At 45.2% G+C, this 25,767-nt stretch overlaps 1 protein-coding gene across 1 annotated transcript; it reads right to left on the bottom strand.

The window, feature by feature from the left end:
- Positions 1-381: 381 nt before the first annotated feature.
- LOC105813679 (guanylate cyclase soluble subunit beta-2) lies at positions 382-24,989 on the bottom strand. The gene is made up of 15 exons (XM_012648457.1): positions 24,888-24,989; positions 21,964-22,063; positions 20,928-21,124; positions 19,691-19,802; positions 18,353-18,456; positions 16,642-16,858; positions 14,183-14,503; positions 11,039-11,187; positions 10,323-10,469; positions 6,655-6,809; positions 3,714-3,887; positions 3,557-3,638; positions 2,635-2,671; positions 2,302-2,397; positions 382-401 (listed from the first exon to the last, which is right to left on the bottom strand). Exons 1-15 carry the CDS (start codon positions 24,987-24,989, stop codon positions 382-384), a joined length of 2,013 nt encoding a protein of 670 aa, XP_012503911.1.
- Positions 24,990-25,767: the final 778 nt, after the last annotated feature.

Raw genomic sequence — 25,767 nt, 5'->3', positions numbered from 1 at the left:
AGAGGATCTGAGAGACACATGGCTGAACCACTGTGAACCCAGCAGATCCAACTAAGGCAGCTACCACTTGGGGAAACTATGGAACCACCTGGGTTTGATACTCAAAGCAGACTCATAGGGACATGGTCTGCCCAAGAAAAATGAGCCTCAAATGAAGATCAAATCCTATTTTTCCCCTTTGTTGGTTTTGGGCCTTTTTTTAATTGGCTTACCTTTTTCTTCTTCAGTTTTTTTCCTTTTTTGGGGGAGTGGCAACGTGACTGTTGCATCAGATAAGATAATGCGGGTAAATGCTTGACACAAAGTAGTAGCCCAGCAAATGCCAGGTCTGCACCCCTCCAGTGTCCCCCTAAAACTGAGGTGTCCTCAGTTTCTCTTCCTCTAGTTGTTGATGTCGGTTTCTGTCCAGGAAAGCAACAATTTAGGAGAGGCGAATTGGGGCCCGAATGCTGAATTGGGGCCCAGCTGAGAAATTTCTGTCTCCCACCCTCTACGCAAGATGCCCAGCCCTGCGCAGCCCTGCTGGTCCCTGTGGAGGGACCCTTCATGCAGCAGAAGTTTGAAAAATGAATTTGTGCATCTTCCAGAGCATAAGGTGTTTTTAGACCTTCCCTTTAGAGCTGTTTATGGAGCAGCCATTTAGGAATTCAAATGGCAGGTGCCCTCCTCCCCCTGAAGGTGCCCCAGGAGCCCCAACTCCTCCTCACCTAACCTTTCTTTCACGCTCATGCTTTCTGTGTAAGATAAGTAGGCGCAAGGCCAGGACTGCCCAAGGTCCCGTCCATCTCCCACCCTCTCAAGACACACTGGCCTTCTCATCTCCTTTGAATATGCTAAGCTTGTGTCTGCCTCAGGCATGCGCTGCCCAGAAGCTCCTACACAGGTGGTCCCTTGGGGGCTCTTTCCCTTCATCTAAGTCTCAGCTGGAATACTGAATCCCTCAAAAGGCTTCGTCCGCCCTCTTCCCCACTACTCAGTTTTATTTTCTTCTTAACACTCATCACTACCCGGATGGTCTTATTTAGTTGGTTGCATGTTAATGGTCTCCATCTACGCCGTGCAAGCTGTTGGAAGGCAGGCACCCCCTGCGTTTGGTCCATCGAGCATCTTGGATTCCAGGACAGTATCTGGCCTGGACACTGTATCCCTGGAGCAGGAACAGTTTTTCCAGGAATATTGTTGAATGGATCTTTGACTGTTATAATTCTATCCTGTGATAGGTCGGATGATTATTCAGGGTTTGGACACTGCCAGAAACATGCAAATCCAGGGAGGAGGGGAGTAGGGAGGGGAGAGAAATGCCTCTAGGTAATGGCAGAAACTTTGCTTTGAGCTTCTCCTGTCCCGGGATCCCAACCTCCATCCGACCCCAGGATCAGAGTGAGGGGAGTTTTGCTCTGTCTCCTCTCACCTGATATGAACAGAAGGCTGCTGGTCTTCCCTGGACTTTGGATTCTAGGACCAAGCTAGAGGGAAGTCTTCAGGCACTGGGACAGTGCCGAATGCCAACGGCTCAAGCAACATCAACTTAGAGACATTATCTAATAACTACAACAATAGCTGAACTCTTTATGTGGATTATTAAGCTGTTCTAACTCATCACATGGATTATCTCATTTGTTTTAAGAAATTGTCTCAATGACCAGGGATGGGTTTTGCAAAATGCACGGGCCTGATCCCTTCTACAAACATGCACTGCTGCCTTGCCTGGCCCGGCTCCACATGGAGTGCCTGGTGTGGGGTCCAGAAGGCGACAGGTGGCTGTGGTGGCCCATCCCTGGCTCTTCATCTCCCCTTTGTGACCCCACACTCCAAACCCAGCTGTGTCAGTCCCGACAATAGATCTCGAGGGAGCCGAATGACTCCCCAAGGCAGTGGAGGGTAAGTATACGGTTAAGAAAATCCTCCCATCCCACCATCCCAGGGCAAAGTGGGAAGAGGGGAACTGGCTTTGTGGCAGTGTCAATGCCCTGGGGTCTCTGAAGCACCAGATGATGAGGTCTTGAGCACCCCTTCATAAGAGGAGCACACTACTGAGGGCCACAGTGTCCAGGGAAATTTGGTTTTGTGGGTGTGTGGAGATTAATAAATTCTTTTGAGTATTAGAGCTTATTTTGGATGGGGCCAAAGTGGAGAATGAGGGACCCCAGGGTGGCTGGGGTGCAGAGAGCTCAAAACCAAAGCTATTGAAAATACAGCTGGCAGTAAGTCAGAGGCGTCCTGCCCCAGGACCCCAAACCCCACCTGAACTGTCCCTTTCTGGCTCTTTCCCACCCCCACGAGGCACCTCTGTGTACTCACCATCCGCCACGTTCCTGTCAGGGAGCAGCTGCCAACTGTCGGCGTACCTCATGATGACAACGGCTTTCCTGTCTTCCTTTCCCAGGTCACGTGCTTCTGCAAAAGAGTGTGACAGGAAGGAACTGTGGGAACGGACGCACCGGCAGGCGCCACAGGGCTGGGGGACTGTCTCTGATGCCTCGGAACATCGGCAGCGCCTTGCATGTTTCCTTCAGGTGCCCGTCATGTGGAGGACTGGATGGAAGTTCTGGCTGTTCAGTGTCACGCTAGGGAGGCTGAAAGACATTTAATACGTTTCACGTTCTCATCTCCTAGAAGAATGAGCAAATGCACCTGCTTTCGAGATGTCGGTGGGTGAGGTGTCCAGAGCCTAGAAATTTGGGGGCCAAAACACTCATGAGGGCTCCTGGTCTTTATTAGCCAAAGTCATTTCTCGTTTTTTATTTAGATCTTTTCAGATAAGTGTCATCAGTAAAATGTGGCCAAAACCATATCCGTGACATGTGAAAGAGCTGTGACAGCTCACAGGGATAATTAGGTGAGCCAATACTAGAATGAAAGCATTATGAAAACAATTGTAAAAGTTCTTCAAATATCTGTCTCTTTGTTGGGTTAGTCCCACTTTTCAAAATAGTAACCCATGTGTCCCAAAGCGATAGCCTGCAGACATTAGACGTGCACATGAGGAACCTCTGGCTTTGGAGATTCTCCTGGTGGATTTCTGCAGCGGCGGAAGATCAGCTTCTCTCCAGGTCACTTCAGAGGTTCAGAAAGGCCTGCCTCCTGCTGCCGGGTTCCCTTTCAGCTCAGCACTTCCCTCTTAGCCAGGCTGGGCTAAGGGGCTCTCTGTGAGTGGGACAGGTTGGCCTTGCAGCTGATGGAGACCTTGTTGTTGGGTTCCAGCTTCTTTTTTGGGGAGACATGAGCCAAACAGTGATCCCTTGTCCCATTTAGTACTGGGTTGTTTTACCCTAAACTCCCACCCTCTTGTCATTCCTGGAACTCAATGAGTCACAAATTTTGTTCTTCTTCCCAGTTTTGGAAGCTAGAGGAAAATGAGGAAGGCAGACGGTCCCAGTGTGTGAGGAAGGCCTGTTCTGGAGCCTCCTCTGAGGCCGAGGGGCAGAGGGAGTGCTCTGAAATCATTCCCCAGCTACAGGACAGCTTGATGGAAAACTCCCTTCTGGGAAAGAGAAGAACCCCAAAAACCCTTTAGGTTGGATCCATCAGCCCAGGTCAAGAAATGTGAGAATACCCCGGATGCAAGAGATGTGTGTTCAGGGCAAAACGGTTGAACTGATCCTTGGAGCCTGGTGGTGGGCAGGGATGTACCCATGCTAGCCCTGAGGACCTAAGGACCACACTCGCTATATCTCAGGTTGTTAGAAGAAAAAGCATTCGACATTAATGACAAGACTTCTCTTTTCTGCTTACCTTTGTGATCAAGTGGAGTTGTCGGTCTCCCCATGATCTCGTCCTTGGTGGCATTCAAGTTCTGGATCAGAAAGTATGTGGTCATTTTCCCTTTCCCTTTCACTTCAATTTCACCTCTCTCGATGATTTCAAATCCTTGGTTTTCCAGGGCTCTGCACAAAGAAAAAAAATGCACCCGATATGAAAGATCTGTAACTCAAGAACTGGTTACAATGCAAAGGGTGATGCAAGAACAGAAGTTGGGGAGCCAGGACACATGACAGAGCAGGAGAAGGATCCAAGGCATCATCCAGGCTTGCTGAGGGGGGCAAAGGCAGTGGGGAGAGTGAAGGTTAGACATTCTTAACAGGGTGCCAGAGGCCAAGAGAGAGCACAGGGGACCCATCAAAACCCTCTGAGCCTACAGCCGACCTTCCCCCCTCCAGCACACCTGCCACATGCATGTCTCACGTTTCTGCACACGTGCCATCGGTGCCCGTGTGCACACCATCGCCTCATGGCTCTGTAGCATCGGGTTCCCTGGGCACCAGCACTCTCCTTTCCCTCTTCCCCACGCACCTGATACACCCCATGCTTGTCATCCTGCTCACCCTAACCACCACGCTTGTCTGCCACGCTTTCTGTCTGCCAAGGAACTGAAGAGTCTAAGGAAGGGACCATGAAAAGGGATGGAGCTACAGGGTATTTACAAATGTTTCCTTGTTTATTTATTTCCTGGAAGCTGAGGGATGTTGGGAAAAAACCAAAGAGCCACTCAGCCCGGTGATGACTCAAATTCACGGCTACCTGCCTCGGCACTCCTGCAAGTCCTCCCCTGTCGTCGGCCGCTTGCGTTGAGAGTGTAGACCTTCACCACACCCCTCGTTTCCCCCATGTGGCACCTGCCCCCTCACTCGCAAGCTGCTAACCGTGCCTCCTACTTTGTGACCTGACTCATCTCCCAATTGCAGTCATCATAGGTGAGAGCCTGCGACTTCTCACCCCATGGCCACAACACCCTGTCCCCCAACCCCGTCTCAGAGGTCCGGCTTGTTCATGGGCACCGCATCCGAGCCCCCTTCCCACCTCCTTTGGGCCTGGGCCCATCAGCCCCCCTGCCCTTGTCTTTGGCTCCCCCTCCGCTTGCATCCTGGCATCATGCTTGGGGCTCATCCCTCCTACACAGAGGCAAAGAAACCACTTCTCACCTGCTTTGATCCACACAAATTCTCTCTTCCTTTTATCCTTCAACCCAGCACCTATCCCCACCATTCCACACAACACTTTTGATAACGTCCCCAAAGCCTCTAATGAATATTTTCATTTCTTGTTTCTATATTTGACATTTTTGTTCAATTCTTCCTCCTTAAAATCATCCACGAGAGAGCTTCTCACCCTGAACTCTGCTGGTCCTTTTCTGACTCTTTCTTCTTCTGCCTCTTCCACGGGCTCCTCTTCCTTTCCTGCCTCTTCAGTGATTCTCTGCCCAGGACTCGTTTCTCTCCCCACTGTTCTTACCTTGCACCTTCCCGAGGGGGTCCCATCAGCTCTCATGGCTTTAATTACCGCCTACTCCAAGTCTGCATCTCTGGCCACCAGCTCGACTCCAGACTTCACCCATCCACCTTGTGGCGCCTCTGCCTGGATGCCCCATGGTTCCTTTGACCCCAGCATGTCCAACCTGACCTCAGCATCTGCCCTGAGAATCAGGATCCCTCTTATTTGTCCTATCTCAGTGGTGACACCATCATTCAAACCCTTGTCACCTGGAATGCAGACCTGGGCTCCTCCCTCTTCCTTATCCGCCATTTCTAGGAATCACCTTCACTGGCTTCACTGCCCCTGCGTTGCTGCCGCCAACACTCTGGTCCAGATCACACTCCCAACAGGTCTCCCTTTCCCATTTCCTTCTTCTCAAATCTGCCCTACAGGTCTCTAGGGTGCTCAGTGACACCAAGCAGGACCCTGACCATGCCATTGTCTCCAACCTCACACTCTGGGGGGCTTTTCCTCACCTACAGGGCAGAGTGCTCGTCCTTCAGGAGGTGCACATATAACTCTCACCACTTTCTGCCTCGAATTTTCCCATCCAGGAAAGCCAAACTGTTTGTGGTTCTCTGCACCTACTCTACATGTGAGCCTGTGCTGCTTGGTGTTTACTCCCAAGACCCCGATGTTGGCTAAATCCTACGCTGGAACTCTTTGTTCAAGAGGCAGCTCAGGAGTCCCCTCCACAAAGCCTTTCTTCACTGGGTCAGGGCCCCATGCCCTGGTCCCATAGCACACCCTGTGGTCCCCTTAGACATGACAGCACAGTAGTTACAGAGCAGGACTCTGCGACCTGCCCCCAGCCTGCATCTAGGTCTTCTGTTTCTAGTCTACTTGGACCTGAGACAAGGTATTAACATTTTGTGCCTTTTTTTAATCTGTAAATAAAAATAAAAATATCTTCACAGAGTTGTTCTAACAATAAATTAATTAACAGATGTAAAAGAATTTGGAGCAGAATATGGCCTATTGTAAGTGCTCGAGAAACTGTAAGTATTATTTTATGCATCTCTTTACCATCGTACTCATCCCACTTTAAAAATAATTAACTGTGACTGTCTTTTCTTCTGCTGCTGAACCCAAGGTCAGCAAACTGTTTCTATGAGAGCCCATGTGGGAAATATTTTAGACTTTGTGGGCCATACGATCTGTGTCCCAGTCACTTGACTCTGCCTCTGTAGCCCAACATCAGCCCTAGACAATATGCAAATAAACGAGTATGGCCATGTTCCAATAAAACTTTATTTACAAAAAGAAGCAGCAGACTGGGTTTGGCCTGTGGGTTATAACTGGCTGTTGTCTGCACTACCCTCATCCTGTGGCTGCTAGGCACTCTGTAAGTTCTGGAAGGAGGGAAGGACAAAGGCAGGCATGAATAAAATGAAAGGTTACCTGTAGGCTGTGGGGCTGAGGTGCACTTTGTCGGGAAGCCCATGACTTTCCATCCTAGAGGCTGTGTTCACAGTGTCACCGAACAAGCAGTACCGTGGCATCTTGTCTCCCACGACCCCTGCTAAGACGGGTCCGGTGTGTATCCCCACTCTGATCTGTGCAGAGAGAACCTCGCTCAACAGACATCATCTAATATTCCTGCTTTTACTTTTACATTGAGGTATAACTTACATAAAATAAAAAATACAGATATTAAAGTATTTAGCTCCGTGAATTTTGACAAGTGCATATATCTCCATACTTTTATCCAAAATAAAACATAGAATAGTTCCATCACCTTGCAAAAATTATCTTGTGTCCTTTCCAGTTAAGCTCTCTGCCCACCTCCTCCAACAGAGATAACCACTTTCTTATTTCTTTTACCAAAGGATAATTTGCCTGTTCTAGAATTTCACATAAATGAAATAATATAGTATATGCTGTTTTATATCTGGCTTCATTTATTCAACATGTTTTTGAGATTCATCTATATGGTTGTATGGATTAGTATCTCATTATTTTTGTTGCTTAATAGTATTTGATTGTAAGAATATACCACAATATTTTTATCCATTTTCTTTTCATGTGCATTTAGATGATTTTCAATTTGAAGCTGTTATAATTAAGGCTGCTCTGAACATTTCTGTATAGGTATTTCTGTGGACATATGTTTTCATTTCTCTTAGATAAATACCTAGAAGTGGAATTTCTGGATCACAAGGTAGATGCATACTTAATTTTATAAAAAAACAAAAAAAACTGCCTGACACTTCTGCAAAGCTGTTTTACCATTTTACATTCCTATCAGCAACGTGACACTTCCAGTTGCTCGACATTCCTGCCACCATTTGGTCTTCTAGTGGGTGTGAAACGATACTTCCTTGTGGTTTTAATTTGCATTAACTTGGTGACTAATGATGTTAAACACATTTGCATGCACACGTTGTCCATTCATACATTTTCTTTTGTGAAAAGTCTGTTCAAATTTTTTGCCTGTTTCAAAAATTGGGTTGTTTATTTTTTGTTGTTAATGTGCATCAGTTCTAGACGTATTTTGATACGTAATATATATGTGTGTGTTACAAATATTTTTCTCGGTCTGTGGGTTTGTGTATTCGTTTCCTTTAATAAGCAGAAATTTTAAATTTTTATGAATATATTAGTTTGCTAGGGCTGCCATAACAAAATACTTTAGACTGGGGAGCTTAACACGTTGACTGCCACGCTAGAAAAAAATTTGTTTTCCTTTGGGGCCACAGTGATTTATTATGAAAATAGAATAAAAGCTTTGAAAACAAAATTATCTTTTCTAATGTAATGAAAAACTTAGTGAAAAATGAAATTTATTGACTTCTATTCATTTAATCCATGTTTTTAGAATGAATTTGTCAACATTAATTGTAAAAATAAGAACATCGACAAGTAAGATTTTCACAAACCAACTGCAGGGTTCCACTTTAGATTTTGCTTCACGAGGCCCTGGGCTCAAAACTAGTTAAATACAATTACAATTAAATACAATTCGCAAGGCAGTTAATGTTTTAAACAATAGAGATTTATTTTCTCACAGTGGTGGAGGTTGGAAATTCCAGATAAAGATGTCGGCAGATTGGGTTTCTCCTGAGGCCTCCCTCCCTGGCTTGCAGATGGCCACCTCCTTGCTGTGTCCTCACACAGCCTTTCCTCTGTGCACATGCATTCCTGGTGTCCCTGTGTGTCCAAATGTCCTCTTCTTATAAGGACATCAGTCAGACTGGATCAGCGCTCACCCTTAAGGCCTCATCTTATTCTGTAAACGCCCTATCTCCAAATACTTTTTTATTTTTTTATTTTTTTTTTTTTGAGACAGAGTCTCACTCTGTTACCCAGGCTAGAGTGCCGTGGCATCAGCCTCGCTCACAGTAACTTCAAACTGCTGGGCTCAAGCGATCCTCCCACCTCAGCCTCCCAAGTAGCTGGGACTACAGGTGCAAACCATGACACCCGGCTAATTTTTCTATTTTTAGTAGAGATGGGATCTCACTCATGCTCAGGTTGGCCTTGAACTCCTGAGCTTGAGCAATCCTCCCGCCTTGGTGTCCCAGAGTGCTAGGATTATAGGCGCGAGCCACTGCTCCTGGCCCCATCTCCAAATATTGTCACACTCGGAGGTACTGAGGGCTAGAGTTTCAACATATGAATTTTGGTGGGACATAATTCAGCTCATAGCGATGAAGTTTATCATTTTTTTTCCTTTCTTGGTTAGTGCTTCTTGTGTCCTATCTAGAAAATCATTGTTTACCCCCAAAGTCATGAAGCTATTGTCCCACAGTTCCATCAAGAAGCTTAATGATTCTAGCTTTTACGTTTGGGTTCATGATATATATCAAATCAATTTTTGCATATGGGGTGAGGTAGGGTTGAGGTACATTTTTTCTTTCCATATTCAATTGTAACAGAACTATTTCTTAAAAAGAGGCTGCCTTACCCTCTCAATTTTTGATGCCTTGATCAAAAATCAATTGGCCTTAAATGTATAGTCTGTATCTGGACACTCTACACTGTTCTTATCTGATCTTCTTATATCTATTCCTTCATTACTTCCCATCCTCATTTTTTATTTGTTATATTGGGGTTTTATTCCACTGATGCAGACGGTGTGTTTACAATGAGTGTGTACTGTGGCTGTTTTGTTCCTGTGACTATAGTCTAGCTTCTGCTTAGAAGACGGCAGTGGATGCTGAACCAGGATCTGTGAAGCTCAGCTTCCAAATCACTACAGTGAGCATGAATAGAGCACATTTTCAGAATCTCCTGCAAAAACATTATAATTTGGAAAAATCATATTCCATCTTATCGTTGGTTTTATTTATTTTAGTCAGTTATTTAGTTTATTTTGAATTTCTGATGGACATGAGCAAGAAAGGGATCTAGATATGAAGGCAGAGAGATGCCTCTCTCAGCCATCTCAGGGGGGTTAGGGTCTGCTGGGCTGGCAGAAGATGGCATTTACTTTTCATCTCCCAAACTGTCCAACTTTTATAGTGTGAACCAACTTCCCTACTTGGAAGAGTAGCGTCTTGTGAGAAAGGCGAGCAGATGTCTCGCTTGTGGCTGCGTGGTGACAGGAAAGCCACTCTGAATATCTTACGGCACCGTGGCGCCTGGTGGCTGACCACAGGCAGCGTCACACCTCCGCCTGAGTTCCAAACCTGTCAGATGGCATGTTGGAGGCAGAAGTTCTCTAAGCAGGAAAAGTTGGAGGTCCACTAAACATAAATGACTTGTTCAAATGCCTTAACAAAAGAGTAGGAATTATAAACGAGCTGCCTTCCAAGATGGATTGTGCCTTGCTAGGTAAATAGGGAGACATGGCCAGGACTGTCCTAAATTAGGGACAAAGGAACTTGTGGTCAATCACGGGGAAGTCCTGAGCACCACAGCCTCTTCTGAAACTGGAGAGAAGTCGAGACTATAATAGCCTTCTAATACCTTTATTGGGACCACATGCAAGAGAAGAAAAGAGTTGGAAGAAATATGCCTATTTTAATTACCGTAGCATACCCAGGAACCACCTAAGCAGATAAGTAGAATTCTACTTTTGTGTGTGAGATGTTTGGTGTTAAGCAAAGTACTCCGTTGCTCTCTACCTGGATGGGTTCTCCAGTAACAGGATTCATCACTTCTTTTGCAGAAATCCTCATCCCCAAGGCAAAATTAGCCACCCTTTGAGCGTGGCTTCCAATGGGCACTGGTACACCCCCTACGACCATGTAAGCATCTCCTATTGTTTCCACCTGTCAGGAGAGAAAATAGGTATAGGGTTTCCTTATGCACTAGATATGCCTTAAGTATTTTTGCCATTTTCCACATTTTGACAAAGGACTGTATTAAAGCTGGTGGCTCCTTGCTAGGGGGTGAGGAGCGTGCAGGAGGAGGTAAGAGGGATATTAACACAAGACACAGCCGGGAGAGAGACAAAAGTCCTTCTGCTTTTAGTGGAAACAAATCCCAGAGGGCTGAAGGCCCTGGGGTAGTTGTATGATGCTATGTATTATTAATAGATTATACGTTATTTGGAGTAGACTTTCTGCTGAATTTAGGAGTAGAACTATTCTCTAGGAAAACAGTGCTTGCCCTTCAAGGGCACTGGGGCACCATCTTAGCACTGAGTATGGTAAAAAGATACCTACGAAACTAAAATTCCTTAAAAGCTTCCAATTTCCTTTTAGCTCTTCATCTTCACCCCACTCTCATTCACACTGGACCCCTGACTCGTGCAGACAGAGGCAAAGGAAGACTCAGAAGGAAGCACCTGCCCTGAATGAGCATATGCCGAAATACCCCATGCGGCGTGGACACGTACTTTGTAGACCTCGTGGACACTGGTTAATCTGTCAAACTTGGAGTACATTGAATTCAGCATATTCACTATTTGGATAGGTTCGCAGGCAGCACAGATGTTAGTAAACGTTACCACGTCGCTGAAAAGGATTGTGCAGGTTTTAAATTCTCCTGCAACAGAAACCAGGTATCAGTGATAGCTGAGGATATAGAATTCCATAACTCTATGAATTCTGGATTCAAAGGCCCTGTGAGAATCAAACCTGCCTGTGCCTTGGGGAAAAGGGTCTGCCTGCCATCTGCCATTAGGCAGTCACCCAGCAGACATTTACGGAGGGCCTCCAGGGAGCACAGTTATTGGGTGCCTGCTACGAGCTCGTCCTCACGCTAGGAGAATTGCATCACAGGAAGCAAGCAGACAGCACCCGCCCCTTAAGGAGCCCCCAGTCTGGTGAAGGGGACATAAGAATGCACAAAGACTTCCAATGCGATGGGACAAGTGCTGTGGGAGGACAGAAATGGCCTCTAGGAAGTGGGCCAGGGCAGAGCCTGAGCGACAGGAGACTCAGGGAAGGACCGACAGAGACTAGTCGCTGTGAAGCGGTGGGTTTCCCCGTCTTTGTATGGCAGAAGCCACCCATCGTCACCATGCGCCCCTACCACATGCTGCTGCTTCTGTCTCTCCCCCACACAGCCAGGTGTTCTGGTTAGGTCAGACCCCCCACTCCTGAGCCTCAATCTTCGTGACTTCCATCACACTTAGAAAGAAACCCCAAATCTTTACCATGTCTACAAAGGGAACCCCCAGCTCTGTCCCTGCCATCCCTCTGACCTCATGTCCCTCCTGCTCGCTCCATTCCAGCCACACCAGCATTTCTGGGGTTTCTCCAGCACATGCAGTGTCCCGTGCCATAGGGCCTTGCCACCTGCAGCTTCCTCTGCTTGACACACTCTTTTCTCGGGTACCTACAGGGTCCTGTACCTCACATCTCAGATGTTACCAACGTAGTGAGAACTTTCCTGAACACCGTGCCTGAAACCACAATTTAGGTACTCTCTACCGTCTGAGCCTGATCACCTGCCCCCCCATCCATGAGACTTACGTGGTATGACACTTTGTACAGAATCGTGTTTTTGGTTATTGTCTAACTCCTCCACTGGAATACAAAGCTCCCTGAAATGGGAGACTGTCTGTTTTGACCTCTGCTGTATCCCCAGCTCTATCCAAGCAGGGCCTGGCACATAGTAGATGCTCAATAAATATTTGTTGAGTGAGTGAATTGGTGACTCCTTGAACACAGCTGGGGGCCTTTGATATTACTTAAACCTCTGGTGGTAACTTCCCCTTCATGGAACTTTCTCTTCCTTTTGGCTTCTAGCCTACCATTTTCTCTTCATATTCCTTCTACCTTTCTGATCTCCTTATTTTATATCTTTCACAGGCCTCTCACCCTTCTTAAATATTTGATGTTGCCTACGGTGCAACACCCCACCATGTTCTCTTCTCACCCCATGCCCTCCAGATGACCTTACTCATCATTCACAGAGCCTGTGATCGACCCCACCCACACTGTTCCCACGTCTAGGACTCCATGCCAGAATGTTCCCTTGAGCTCTCCCCACGATTCCTAATGACCTCTGGTCATGTTCTGTGCAGGATCTCATAGACACTTCAAGCTTCATGGTTCTAAAACTGACTTTCTCATCCTCCCTGAACCCTGCTCTTACTTCTGGTTCTGTGCTAAGAGAAAGCACCACATTTTCTATGCTAGCAGCCGCAGACTCATCCCTGCCTCCTCTCTCTTACCTTCCCCCTCGGGTCAGTGAGGAAATCCTGCTCCCCCCACGCCCCAGGCTGCCTTAGCTCCCGCAGGCTTTCAGCCTCCCTCTAACGCATTCACCACACTGCAGCCAAAATCGTGTTTATCAGTCTAGTCATGTCGCTTCCATAATGAGAAAAAAACTTCAATGAATCTTCCCTGCTTATAAAATAAAAGGCAAATTCCTTTTCCATGACAATCAGATTCATCACTGCACCGCCTGAGCCCCACCCTACGTTCCCGGCCTCAGCAGGCACCACTTTTGCAAGCACCCCAGGTTCTAGGGACAGTGCACCGTGGTATTAATATTTATTTTCACGTTGCCTTGCCTTTGCGCTTGCTAGCCCACTCCCCTGACAAGCCTTGCCCTTCCTTGCTTGCTGAAATCCAGCCTCAAGCCCCAACTCAAGTGGCACACATTTCTGAGAGGTGCCCTCACAACGCCACCCTGCCCCTCCTTCTCTTCTGACATCTATTTATCATTGATTTCCCCGTCATTTTTGTTTCCATAGCACCTTATGTGGTGGAAAGAGCGTGGATTTTGGAGTCAGATGGACTTAACACGATTGTTTTCCAGCTCCTTTACTCATAAGGTGGGGTGACTGTCGGTTTGTTCAGCTGTATAGTATGGCTAACACTTCTCTCAAAGAAACACTGAGGAAAGTCAATGAAATAGCACATGTGAAATGGCTACTAGATACTGGCACCATAGATGCTCCTTAATGCACACTAGTTTCTTTTCCTTTAGTCACGCCTACCCTTTTTAATTTATTCAGCATATATCTGCATATATCTGTCAAACCCGCCAGGCTGTGAACTCCTGTGGGTCCCCTGGAGGTAGCACCGCACCCAGGCATGGAGTAGGTCCGCCGGGTATGCTGGTGAATGAACACATGCCCGTGACAGCGGAAAGTGAGCGCAGAGTGATCACAGCGTCCCTCCCTCCATAAGTAGCCTGCTCTCCAGAACAGTCCGCAGAGGCACCCAGTGCTTTCGCTAACGTGTGAGTGTGTTATTCCTAGTTAGGGCTAAGAACCCCACTCACGGCCACTGAGTAATGAGGCCAGTCTCAGGACACAGCCTTAAACTCTTAGAGAACCTCACGCATGTGGGTGGCAGCCACTTTTCCAACCATCTAGTCCATGCATCACTCCTGCATCATCGCTGTCGATGCAGAGAGAAGAAAGCTGAAGATATGCAGATGAAGTGATTAGCCCAAGATCATGTCCCTTACAAGTGACAGAGCCAAAATTCAAACCCACCTCTGTCTGGTGTTAGAGCCTGTGCCCCTGGCTAAGGCACACTGCCCCTGCCCGGAGGTGGCTGTGTAGGGAAGGGTGCCTCACCTGCCGCCACCTTCTTGCCCTCCTTCAGCTGGTTGGCCACGTGCTCAGGCAGCATGGCATACAGCAGGGTCTCTGTTTTCTTCTTTTCGATGGCCAGGTGCTGGGAGAGGACGCGCAGCTCCTCCTTCTTCCTCTCCAGCTGGTTGGACAGCTCTATCTCAGCCAGCCGCTGCTGGTTCAGGAGGATGAGGTCCCTGGTCGTGTCGTGGGGGGCGATGTCGGAAAGATACATCTTGTGCTCCTCCAGCTCTTGCAGGCTGCGGAGCTTCGGGGAGCACAGGTACATCATGCACCGTGTGGACTCCATCCAGATCATCTGGCCTTCCCGCCGTGGAGAGAAACGCAATAACAGAGTATGTCGCCGACAGGGGCTGGGACGAGCTCGCCAGATAACCAGTCGTTGCCCACACAGTGCACCTTCTAGCCACCACACACTCACACTCTTTCCCTTTTAGCCAGATTTCGTGAGGGTTATGTACACTGTCTGTCTCCACTTTCTCATCTCCCCGCCTCTCCCTAACAGCTCTCTTTGCGGCTGTTTGCAAACTCTGAGGTGGTCTTCCATCCTTGGCGTCCACACTGCTGACTCCAGCACAAATTTCCCAGTCTTTTCTTTATTCAACTCTTTTGCCATTTGATGGTATCAATCAGACCCCCCCTCTTCTTCAAATCTTACTTCCTAGGACTTCTCTGACACTGTTTTCTGTCTGAGATTTCCCCTACTTCTTTGAATTTTTTCTTTACATTTTTAAAAATACCATTCCTTAAATGTTGGTGTTTCCTAGGGTTCTTCTCTTTTAGCATTACACAACTGCATTCTAGACCTTACTGACAATAAATCTGAATTTCCAGAGAAACATGGCTTCCTAGACTTGAGATATGTATTTCTTTAAAAATAGATATGTTTGTTATCTGCTTATAAAAGCAGATCACATTCAACATATGCAACACATTTGTTGTAGAAAATGGAAAAAGTGAAAGAAAATAGTAAAAATCAGCCATAATCGCATGACACAGATAATTGCTATTAATAGTCTGGAGTATATCTTTGTATTACCAAAACAGTGCGATTATCCGGCATCTTCTTTTTGTAATCTGAATTTTTCACTTAAAAATACAGAACAAATATTCTTTAATATCCTTAAATATAGATATGCATCTTAATTTTTGCTGGCTGCATTGATTATACTGTATTTTATTTAAATAATAAACTAGCATTGATTATATTCTGTCTAGTTTTTTATTCCATACACAACATGGCGGTGAACAAGCTTGAGGTAAGTGTGTATAATCATAGCTATTCTTAGACATGGAATTACTTAGACAAAGAAGATGCTTACTTTTGAAGCTTTGGATACACATTGCCAAATTGCCCTCTAGGGTGGTTGTGATCATTTATACTTCCATGAACAGTGGGGTTTTTTTTCTTTACTCCCTATTAAGTGTTTATTCGTGGATGTCTGCACTAAACTCATCTTCAATCCCCTCTGCAAATCTCCTCTTTCTTTAATCTTTCGTCGCATATGTATCTAATCCCTACTGTTAGCCAGGCACACTGTTCTCGGCATTGAGGATACAGCGGTGACTCAAACTGACCAAATCCCTGCCCTCAAGGAGGTCTGTCAAGTCTTCTGTCAGTTAATCACACCTCATCGCCCAGTTAGCCAAGCAAGGAAGCTAATAGTTACTCTAACCGTTCTCTTTCAGCCCCCTCATCCAGTCACCAAGTCCTGCCTTAATTACCTCATCAGTCTTTCCCCTGATTGCCACTCCAGGGCCGCCGCCTGAGTTCCTTCAGCACCTTAAATCTTCTCACCTGTACCCCAGCGGCAGCTTCCACCTGGCCCCCTGGATCCGTTTGCTCTACGCTCTGATCCATCCTTCATGTGCCTCCAGAGGGATCATTCTAATCCTCAAATCTGGTCATGGCAGACACTTAACGATGTTTCCAACTGCGCGATAGAGTTCAAGTCCTCATCTTGCCACCCTATCTCTTATCGCTGCACTCTACAACTCACTCAGGTTCAAATACGTCATGTTCGTCTCAGATGTCCCTCCAACTCTGCCTCTGTTCATGCCTAAAACACCTAATCATCAGTCTAGTAGAAAGACAGCTCAAAATGTGTGCCCCTTCATACCATGCATAAAACTTAACTCAAAATGAATCAAAGACTAGAATTTTAGAATTACATAAATTATAAATTAGAGGATTTTATAATTATATATAACTATTTTATATATATATATATATATATATGTAGTTCATTTATGTTTAAACCAGAGATGGTTGAGGAAATAAAATACATCATTTACAGATCAGGCTAAGTATGTTGGAAATAACAACTTATTTTCAGTGTAGTTCCTGTCCCACTTTTAAAGAAATTGGAAAACTCTTGCTTCTTTGTCTTTGTGATCAACCCACACAGGCAGGGAGCAATGGGAAAGAAGTGAGTTATTACCTCGGAGCTTGAGTGTGGGCTGACTTTTCCAGGCTTCGGGCAGCATTTCTCTTCGTGTCTTCAGGACAAATTGACTGTTGATAAATTTGCAGATGCTGAAAATGTCGAAGGTAACTTGAGGATGAATGATGGAGAAATACTCGTCTAATCGAATCTTCTGGGTTTGGAGTCCTGGGACGTACTTCTGAATAGTCACTCCAGCTTGCTTGATCCGCAGCTATCCACAGAGGACAGAGGTAAGACTGGGGAACAGAAAGCCACTTCCACCCTAAACGTTCCCTTATAAATAACACGCTGGCCATGCTTTGTGACTCACTGCAGGAAACAGGGATTGGTGGTAGAATAAATATCACGGAAGTAATAAATACTTTTTTAAACAACCAAATTTGCACTAATGTCTGAAAGAGAAAAGAATAGGAGTGCTCAGAAGCATATTTCTGACTAAAGAGAAACAGAGGTTACAGATCTCAATTGCACTAATAGTTCTTTCCCAGGTCTGTCAGACGTCCCTCTCCCCACCCTCTTTCTGTCATTAATTAATTAAAAAAAAACTAGCAAATTCTGTAGCAATGGATCTGACACTCAGGCCTAGGTGAAGGAGCCCACCAAGGGGGTGGGGAGACACCTTTCACTGCTACCTCCAGCGAATGCAGGGAAGGAAGAAGTGAAACGAGTATCTTTTACATAAAGTGGTCAACACCAGCACAGACTGCCCAGGAAGACTTAACTTCATTGGCCATGGGAACTCTGTTAGGCTACAGAAATCAACCTAACCTTTTGGAATACGTATCGTTAAATTTTGTTATTCTATGCCCAAAACTTTTTTTTTTTAAAGGAGTCTTTTAAGTCACCCAGAATTTAAAATATTAAATAGTGGCAATAATAATAATATCCCTGTGGCAGTGGGGAAAAGTCAAAATATAATACATTGCTTTATAGTTCCATAGTTATTTCACACAAAGGAGTTAGTTTACCTCAGTTAGATCATAAGTTCTTTGAGACTACCTTCCAATGAATAAATTTCATAGAATTTGTACCAGCAGTCGACTGGTAGGTGATGACTTAATGTGTGTATGAGTTTAAATAAATATCAGAAAAAGTCACAAAGGCTGAAAGCATTTTAACTGATTTTTGATGAAATTCGTTTTGCCTAACTGTCCTTTATATGAGTTCATGATCAATTCAATTGACAGACATTTTATGCAAGAAATCAGTAACAATAAAACCTAAATGGGCGTGCTCACAACTCTCTCAGCACAGTGGCATGAGCTGGCAGGGACCTCTGCCCCACGTTCAAGAGGCCGAGAGGGAAGCTTGGTGGGATCGAGACATGTATGGTGGCCACGAGGACAGCAAGAGGTCACGGTTAGAATTCCACCCAGTCATTGCTACTACGTTCTGTTGTCTCTTTACATAATGAATTTTATCCTCACTTCCTTTTTCCCTCTTTTCTAATGGCAAACTTTCCCATTCATTCACTAGTCCTAACCTCCCTTTCATTCTTATCAGGAAGCTCCTGCATTCTGGTTTCTGGAGAAGATCACAGTGTGACAAGGAAGTCAACAGTCCCACAAGGCTAAAAGCCTAGTCTCCCAAGCCCTGGGAACTTCTCAGGGGCTTAAAAATCCCCACTAGCCATAAAAGACTATAAATCGTGTTCCCTTCCCTGGCGTATCCCCAACTCCAAGCTACAGAGGGAAGGGTCTCTCACTGATTCATCAAACACAATGTGGAAAGGAAAAGCATTGCAGAATGTCTTCTCTTCGATCCACAGCCTCTCGGGATAAATCGGCTCGAAGGTGTTCACGAGATGCCCTGGACACAGAAACAGAAAGTCCCGGTGAGAGGCAGCTCGTGCCACCGCCCTCGCACAGGACAGAGCTGGGGATAGGGACAGTATCTCAAGTGTTTCGCAGGCAGAGTGCAGTCCCTGCTTTTTTGCACGGGCTCGCTCAGCGTCTCCAGATGGCCACGGCAATTCTTCTTCCAAATTAAAACAAACAGAAAACTTGCTACCAGGTTGAGAAGCCCTCCTGCCCCCTGCCAAGTTTCTGCCCGCCGCTGAAGAGTTTCTGGGCCAATTGAGTATGTCTCGCCATGAACACAGAGTCGGCATTGAAACGGTGACAGCCAGACAATGAGCTAGCAGAGCAGAGCGTGTGCGCCGGGCCCAGCGTCAGGGACATTTGCCATGGAGCTTTTTAGACTGACAGTTTGGGGTGGCACATGAAAATTTAACCAACAGTCCTATTTGGCAGGGGGTAGAGATTCGAAATGGAGCCTTTTTGATATGAAAATCTCCTAGACAAAGGATGTCAATTGTGTATTTGACTCACTTGCCATGGCTTGAAGGACACAAAATGCAGCCCTTTGAGCCCGGCAGACGTTCTCCCAGATGCATGTCACCTGGCCCATCGGGCCATGACAAGGAGCACTCTAGCTCCCTTCTCCCAGCTGGTCAGAGCCCTTATTCTGACTTGGGCGTTAGGTGCTAATCATTAGACTAGTTCGATGCCCACAGAGGCACCTTAGCAAGGCTGATGCCTTCATTTGGAGACTGGGAAGACGGAGGATCTTGTCCAAGGTCACACAGCTCCTCAGGGACAGAGCCAGAAATTTGCTTTCTTGGCTTTCGATCTGGTGTCCTTTGCATGACTGGACAATAGTGATTATCACCCATGGATCTCCAGTCCAGAAATATGACCTAATGGAGAGGCCTGAATTCAGCAGAGAAGCTTGTTACTGAAAATACATCAGTACTCATCCTCCTCCTCCAACAGTTTCCAGTTGGGACTGATCCCAACCTTCTCTCCAACAGTTCTCCCTGAGGACAGGGAGACAGACAATGTCTCCATGTCAACCCGCACAGATAAAAGGAGTAATGAAAGACAAGCTAGAGTCCGACATTTCAAAGTTAAAAACCATGACTCTGCAGGAATCAGCGACTTCACGATCACAGAGGGCTTGGCCCTGTCTGTGTACACTGGCGGCTACTCCTGAAAACCAAGTGATATTCTGATCTAAGAGCTTGGGAGAACAGCCCACTTACCTTTTCCAAACATGACTATGCTTCTCACAACATCCCAGTGGGATTTCTTCACAGGACAAGCAGAGACACTCAAATATTTCTCCTTCATCCTGAGGAAAGCTGCCTTGAGGGCCTGAAGATGGCAGAGAGAGAAGCATCTTGTCATATGACTGGAGATGCACAAACCCCGTTTGCTGTGCTCGGGTCCACCTTTAAATGAGAAAGCGTGTCCGTGGCCAGGGGAACAGCGTGAGGACTTATGAGATCAATTCTACCAAGATATTGAAACTCCTAAGATTTTCTTCTCTAATTAATCCTCATGCTGTTTCTCTATCAAAAGCAGCATTAACTTTTTTGGGGGAGGTGGGTAGAGACTTGGGTATTTTGCCAAGGCTGGTCTTGAACTCCTGACCTCAAACGATTCTGCCTCCTTTGGCTTCCCAAAGTGCTGCGATTATAGGAAAGAGCCACTGCACCCAGCCAGTAATAGCTTTTTATAAATCTCAATAGGCGACCAGGATGATATCAGGCAGAAAAATCACTGGTTGAAGATTCTGCAGTGAACAGACTCAGAGATGGGCTTTGGATATGCTAAGGAATCGCAGACTTACCTGGGTATCTGTACCAGCTACATGTTCACCTAACAGATGTGGGACCTAAATAGGTAATGCTCACCCTCCAAGTTGCAATGGATATGGCCAAGGTCAGGGTCTTAAGTTGACTCTGGACCCATGACTGGTTAGAGTTGCAGAAGTGGGCATTGAGGACTTGAGAGATCAATTGATTTTAGGGGAATTGAAAAATAAGCCACTAAGTTTTAAACCCTTCTTACCAATATTTTTATAGGTGAAAAAAATTTCTAGGCTCAGGTATACCCCAGAAAGCCTCCTAGTGTATATCCAATTAACCTTAACCCAGCGGTTCTCAACAGGGAGTAATTTCAGTCCCATCTCCACCCTGGGGACACATTGCAAAGCCGGGAGACATTTTTGATTGTCACAACTGAGGGGCAGGGTTCTATCAACACCCAGTGGGTAGAGACCAGGGTTGCTGCTAAACATCCTATAGTACAAAGGACAGTCCATCACAACAACGAATTATCTGGTTCAAAAGGTCAATAGTGCTGAAATTGAGAAACTCTGCCTTAACCTCACTATTAGAAGATCCAGTTGATTCTGTTGTTTGCATAGATTGCTCTAAGACTGGTAGCTCTACTTAGGGGGAACTGTGCTTTCTGAAGACATAGCAAATCCAGTACCTCTTGGTCACTCTGGTTGTCCTGACTGTCTTGTAACCTGGATGGCTTTGCCTTTCTCATCTTCCTGCGAGCCTTCTGCACAATCAGAAACACAACGTGTTCCTTCTTCCCTGTCCTCTCCACTTCCTTATTCATGTCAAGGATATCCATGGTCACATCCAGGTTAAAAAAGTCCTTGCCGACAGCCTCAATGATACCTGCGGCAGAAGGACACCTATATCAGTGAGGGATGGCAGAAGGCAGTTGTGTCAACAAAAATCATAAAACAATCAAATTACACAACTTCTGGTGAATATTCCAGAGTTCACCAAGCCCAGGCCCTTCCTCAAAACAGGCAGCATAGGATAGCTAATGAAATAAAAATATGCAGAGATTGAAGTTACACGTCTGGGCACCAAATATATCCCTTCCACTCTAATTATTAGTTCAGCATCTATTCATTTTTTTTGTTTCAGGAAGTCATTTAACTCATTAAACAAATAAACAAACCTTGGAGATCATGTAAGCAAAATTCAGTTATAAAGCATTAAGGATTGCATTTTTAAAAATGTTCGTCTGGGAATCCATCCCAGGGTTATAACAGAAAATATTGGGAAAAATGCATGAAGATGTTCATCGCAGCATTGTTTATGATAGCAAAAGATTAGCATCAACTAAAAGTTTAACAATAGGGGATTAGTTAAGATAATTACAATATGAAATATCATTCAGCCATGTAAGATGTGATTTTAAAGACAATGCAAAAACACGGAAGCATGCTTTTTCTACAATGCTAAATACAAATAAAAAGTTTGTGCAAAATAATATATGCAGACTTATCACAACTAGATTATTCCTTCTTGTGGAATTTTGGAAACTTAGTTTAAAAGCTCAAGGACTTTGGGAGTAATGATCCGGATGGTATAAAGTCAGACATTAAAGAGAGTTTTAACTTCCTACCCACAACTGACTGTTAGCCATGCTGGAGAATTTGTAGAGAAGCCTTCCTCACTCCAGAGGCATCATAGCTCTAGGACTAGTAAAGTCATTCCCATACCTGGCACGATGTGGCACAGACCACTTCTATCTGAGTAGTAATGGAGAAGCATTTTCCCATCTGCAGCTCTCTCCACTCGAAACGATGGTGCATTCATCTCCTAATTAAAAAACACAACACATTTTTCACCAATGGGCACAAATTATTTATGTTATGCTTTTGAAGCTTTATGAAATAATAGTATTTATCCATTACGTTACACAGAACTATACGCCAAACCTCTCTCCAATCACATAAAAACTGCAGCTCCTACATGGCAGGAATTTTATACTATACCTCTTATATCCTAAACAACTCTATGATAAGTATTAGCTCCATTTTAAAGAGCAAGAAACTGAGGCTCAGGGAAGTTAAAGCTAGATTAACAATAGAGCAACATTTGACCCCCAAATGAGCCTTTGCATAATGCCTTGCTGTTTCTACCTACACGCCAAGGGGTGCCTGGCTGGTGGTAACCAGGAAGCCTTAGTGAGTCTCTGCCATGTTTGGCCTGTGACCAAGTGACCATGGGCATCTGCATTCTCAGACAGATCAGAGGCTCAGAGGAATTTGCAAGTGGAATTAATTAATTAATCTCTTGTTCTGGAAGGATAATGTCATCTGTGATGTCAAGTTGCACATTCGGAAACTAGAACCCTTAAGGATACATTGGAAGAGATCCTCTTTCTCCAGGAATAAATATTGCCATTCAAGCACGCACCATTTCACAGTACATGAGGTGTGTGTTAGGAAAGAAAGGTAAAAACTTAGTCTGGGCATGTCTCCAAGAGAAGCAGTCTCCTCCTCTGTTTGGTCAGCAGGCAACTCAGCAGGCTGTGGTCAGAGCGAGGGAGGAGATTAAGGAGGTGGGTTCCTTTCAAGATCTTTGTCCCCTTCCACGGTGGAGGTTGCTACTTAAAATGGGTTTCTTTTTTTTTTTTCCCAAATACTTATTGCATATTTCTGCAAGTATGTATGTACATAGACAAAGTATGTATGTTTGCATGTATGTGTGTTTACATCTTGACTAAACCTAAAGAGGATATGAGGCAGCACACATGAAAAGCATTTGATAAAATAGGAAATTAAAAATTGATAAAAAATTATATCCAAATCCTACGTAGTGAAAATAAGGTAGCTGAATACAGAGCAGCTGAAGGGGAAATCCACGTGCTCCTGCTCCATGCCCCTATTCTACTGTTTCTCTAGTAATATTGTTTTGGCATATTGGGAAGGGAGAAGAAAATGACTATCAGAGGAAGGGTAGCAGGATTGGGTATAAAAATAATGAACTTGGGACTTCAGAACCTCATTCTTTTCATTCTTATTCATCAGGGTGACAGTAATATGGTGAGAATATCTGTAACATGAAAGATATTCCATAATTTTTAAATTTAATAAATGAATGGAAGAATATTAATACCTTCTCCAGATCTGTGACTTAATATATTAGCCAAATTTCAGATGAAAGATGTGATATTGAAAAATATTATGAAAGAGTACCAAAGGAGCCTAACTGTATTCCTTCATATTCTGATTATTGTGCTTTAGCTAAAAAATTTGAAAGGAGGTTATCACGCAAATTATTGTAATTTTAAAACTGGCCATGTTGTCTAGAGAGAAGAGGGGAAGGAAGAGAATTATTATCTATGGAATGCTTTCTCTTGGCTGATTACAATGCTAGAAACTTTTAGATCCTATCTTTTTCAATCCACATGTCACTATAAGATCGGTTATTTTTTCCTGTTCTTTTTGTCTCTGTGTCCAATGTCTCAAAAAGTGCTCAGTAGATAGTAGGCACTCAATAGATATTAATTAAATAAATAAGTGAAAAAGTTGAGACTTAGAGATGGCAAATAACTTGCCCAGGATCACACAGCTGGTAAGTTATAGAGCTGGCCAGACAGCACTGTCAGCCCATCTGACCCCACAACCAGGGCTCTTCCCACTGCCCTCTCTCCTGGAGTAGTTCACATGATAACCACAGGACGGGCCCAACCATTCAGTCTACTCTAAATCAATTAAGGTTTCCAAGCCTGATTCCTTATCTGAAAAATGAAGAAAGTAATACTTTTCCCATTTAACATCTATAAGGTATAAGAATGTGTAATGATTAATGAGACCCCTGAACACATAATCTTACCCTATCCTCATGGTAGCCCTGCAGGGGTGGTTATGAACATCCAATATGGAAATGGTGAAGAGCTTGGCAAACTATAAAAAGCCCTAAAAATACCTGCAAACTATTTTATACAATATAACAAAGCATTAATATTAGTATGATATGCGTAAATGCCTGTTTGCCTTTTCTTGTCTAAAAAATAAAAGGGAGTCTAAGCATTTAAATTGCCAATGATCTCAACAAACAAGGAAACCAAGGAAAGAACTCCAGAAGGACATAGCCCAGTAGGGAAATTAGTTTCTTCACACCTCAGTCAGTCACCCGTGGGTTAATCAGAGTTGGATGGTTTCCGATTCTGGCTCTTGGCCCTGTCAAATCCTCCCTTCTGATACATGAATAACACAGCTCTGGCTGCAGAAGCTATTTATCAGCTTCCACCCAGGCCAGGAAGCCTTAGGAGAACTTTCGCAAACCCACCGACACCTGTTTTTCAGCCTTTGTTCCCATTGTGATCGGGCTCCTCGATTGAATTCCAAACCCACCCCAACCCCTATCTGAACAGGCCATCCCCCATGCCGAAGCCGGACCTCTGCAACTCGCCCTTCTTTGATTTTTGTCGGCCAGTTTATAAAAGTGGCCAACAGTGTACTTATTTTTCCTTCCTTTCCCCGGGCCCACTGACACGGGTACCAAGGATTCTGCAGCACCAACCGATGGAGGCAGTTCCCTTGCACCTCAGCTGGGGGAGGCAGGGAGATGCCCTAGAACTGCTGCGGCACGTACTTCCTCTGGGGCCGCCAAGACCAGACTTGGGTGGCCTTACCTGATAAGACAGTGCCAGGTAACTGTGGAGGGCGTCCAGGTTTTCAATAAACTCCGTGAGATTTCCTCCCAGGGTCCGCAGCATCCTGTCATAGCCAGACATCTTGCAGAATTTAAAGAAGTATTCTCCAAAGAGTTTCAGAATTGCTTCCATGGAGACACCTGTGGAATCCAAAGCATAGCCCCCCCAAATAAAATCTCCTGCAAGGTGTCTGTTCTCCTTAGCACAGTCTTCATTTATTTCCGAAGGGTTCACATCCTGGCTGTGCTACTTACTGGGCTACTCTGTCTAAGTCTCTGCTTTCCTCATCAGTAAAATGGCAATAATCACATCGATATCACGGGCCATGATAGGAGCTCAGTGTAGCCCTGGCACCAGGTAGGTGCTCATGAAACCTGAGTCCCTCCCAACTCTACCCTGGTCTTTCTCGTGGTCTCCATGACAGATACCTCCCCAAGGTCCAGAAGTGGGTGCAGGGCTGCTGTACCCCTTTAACTGCTGAATCCGGTGCCCAGAACGAGGCTCCCTCTGGGCAGGGCAGGGTGCAGCCCCCGCAACCTCCCCTACTGCCTCCAACATCTTTAAATATAACGGCTTCTCACAAGAATAAGAGGCTACCTCTGAGAAATAACTGATATGCAACACAAAAAACAATTCCGCCAAGGTAATAGGATCCTATTTACTTAAAAGATGCTACCAAATGCCTGCAATGTCTTTCCCTTTCTCTCGCGGCCTCACCAGAGCCAGGCCTCCCTTCCAACTCCGATATTCACACCCCATTCTCCATAGAAATTTTCTCTGAATATCCTGGGTCACGCTGAGTTCTCTCTTCCTACATGTTGCATTTTTTTCTTCCTAACTTATGGTAAGTCTGGAGGGC

Source organism: Propithecus coquereli, unplaced genomic scaffold (assembly GCF_000956105.1).
Source record: "Propithecus coquereli isolate 6110/MARCELLA unplaced genomic scaffold, Pcoq_1.0 Scaffold11, whole genome shotgun sequence".
Taxonomy (NCBI): Eukaryota; Metazoa; Chordata; class Mammalia; order Primates; family Indriidae; genus Propithecus; species Propithecus coquereli.
Note: the sequence above shows the minus strand (reverse complement) of the source record. Positions and strands in the feature narration are given on the sequence as shown.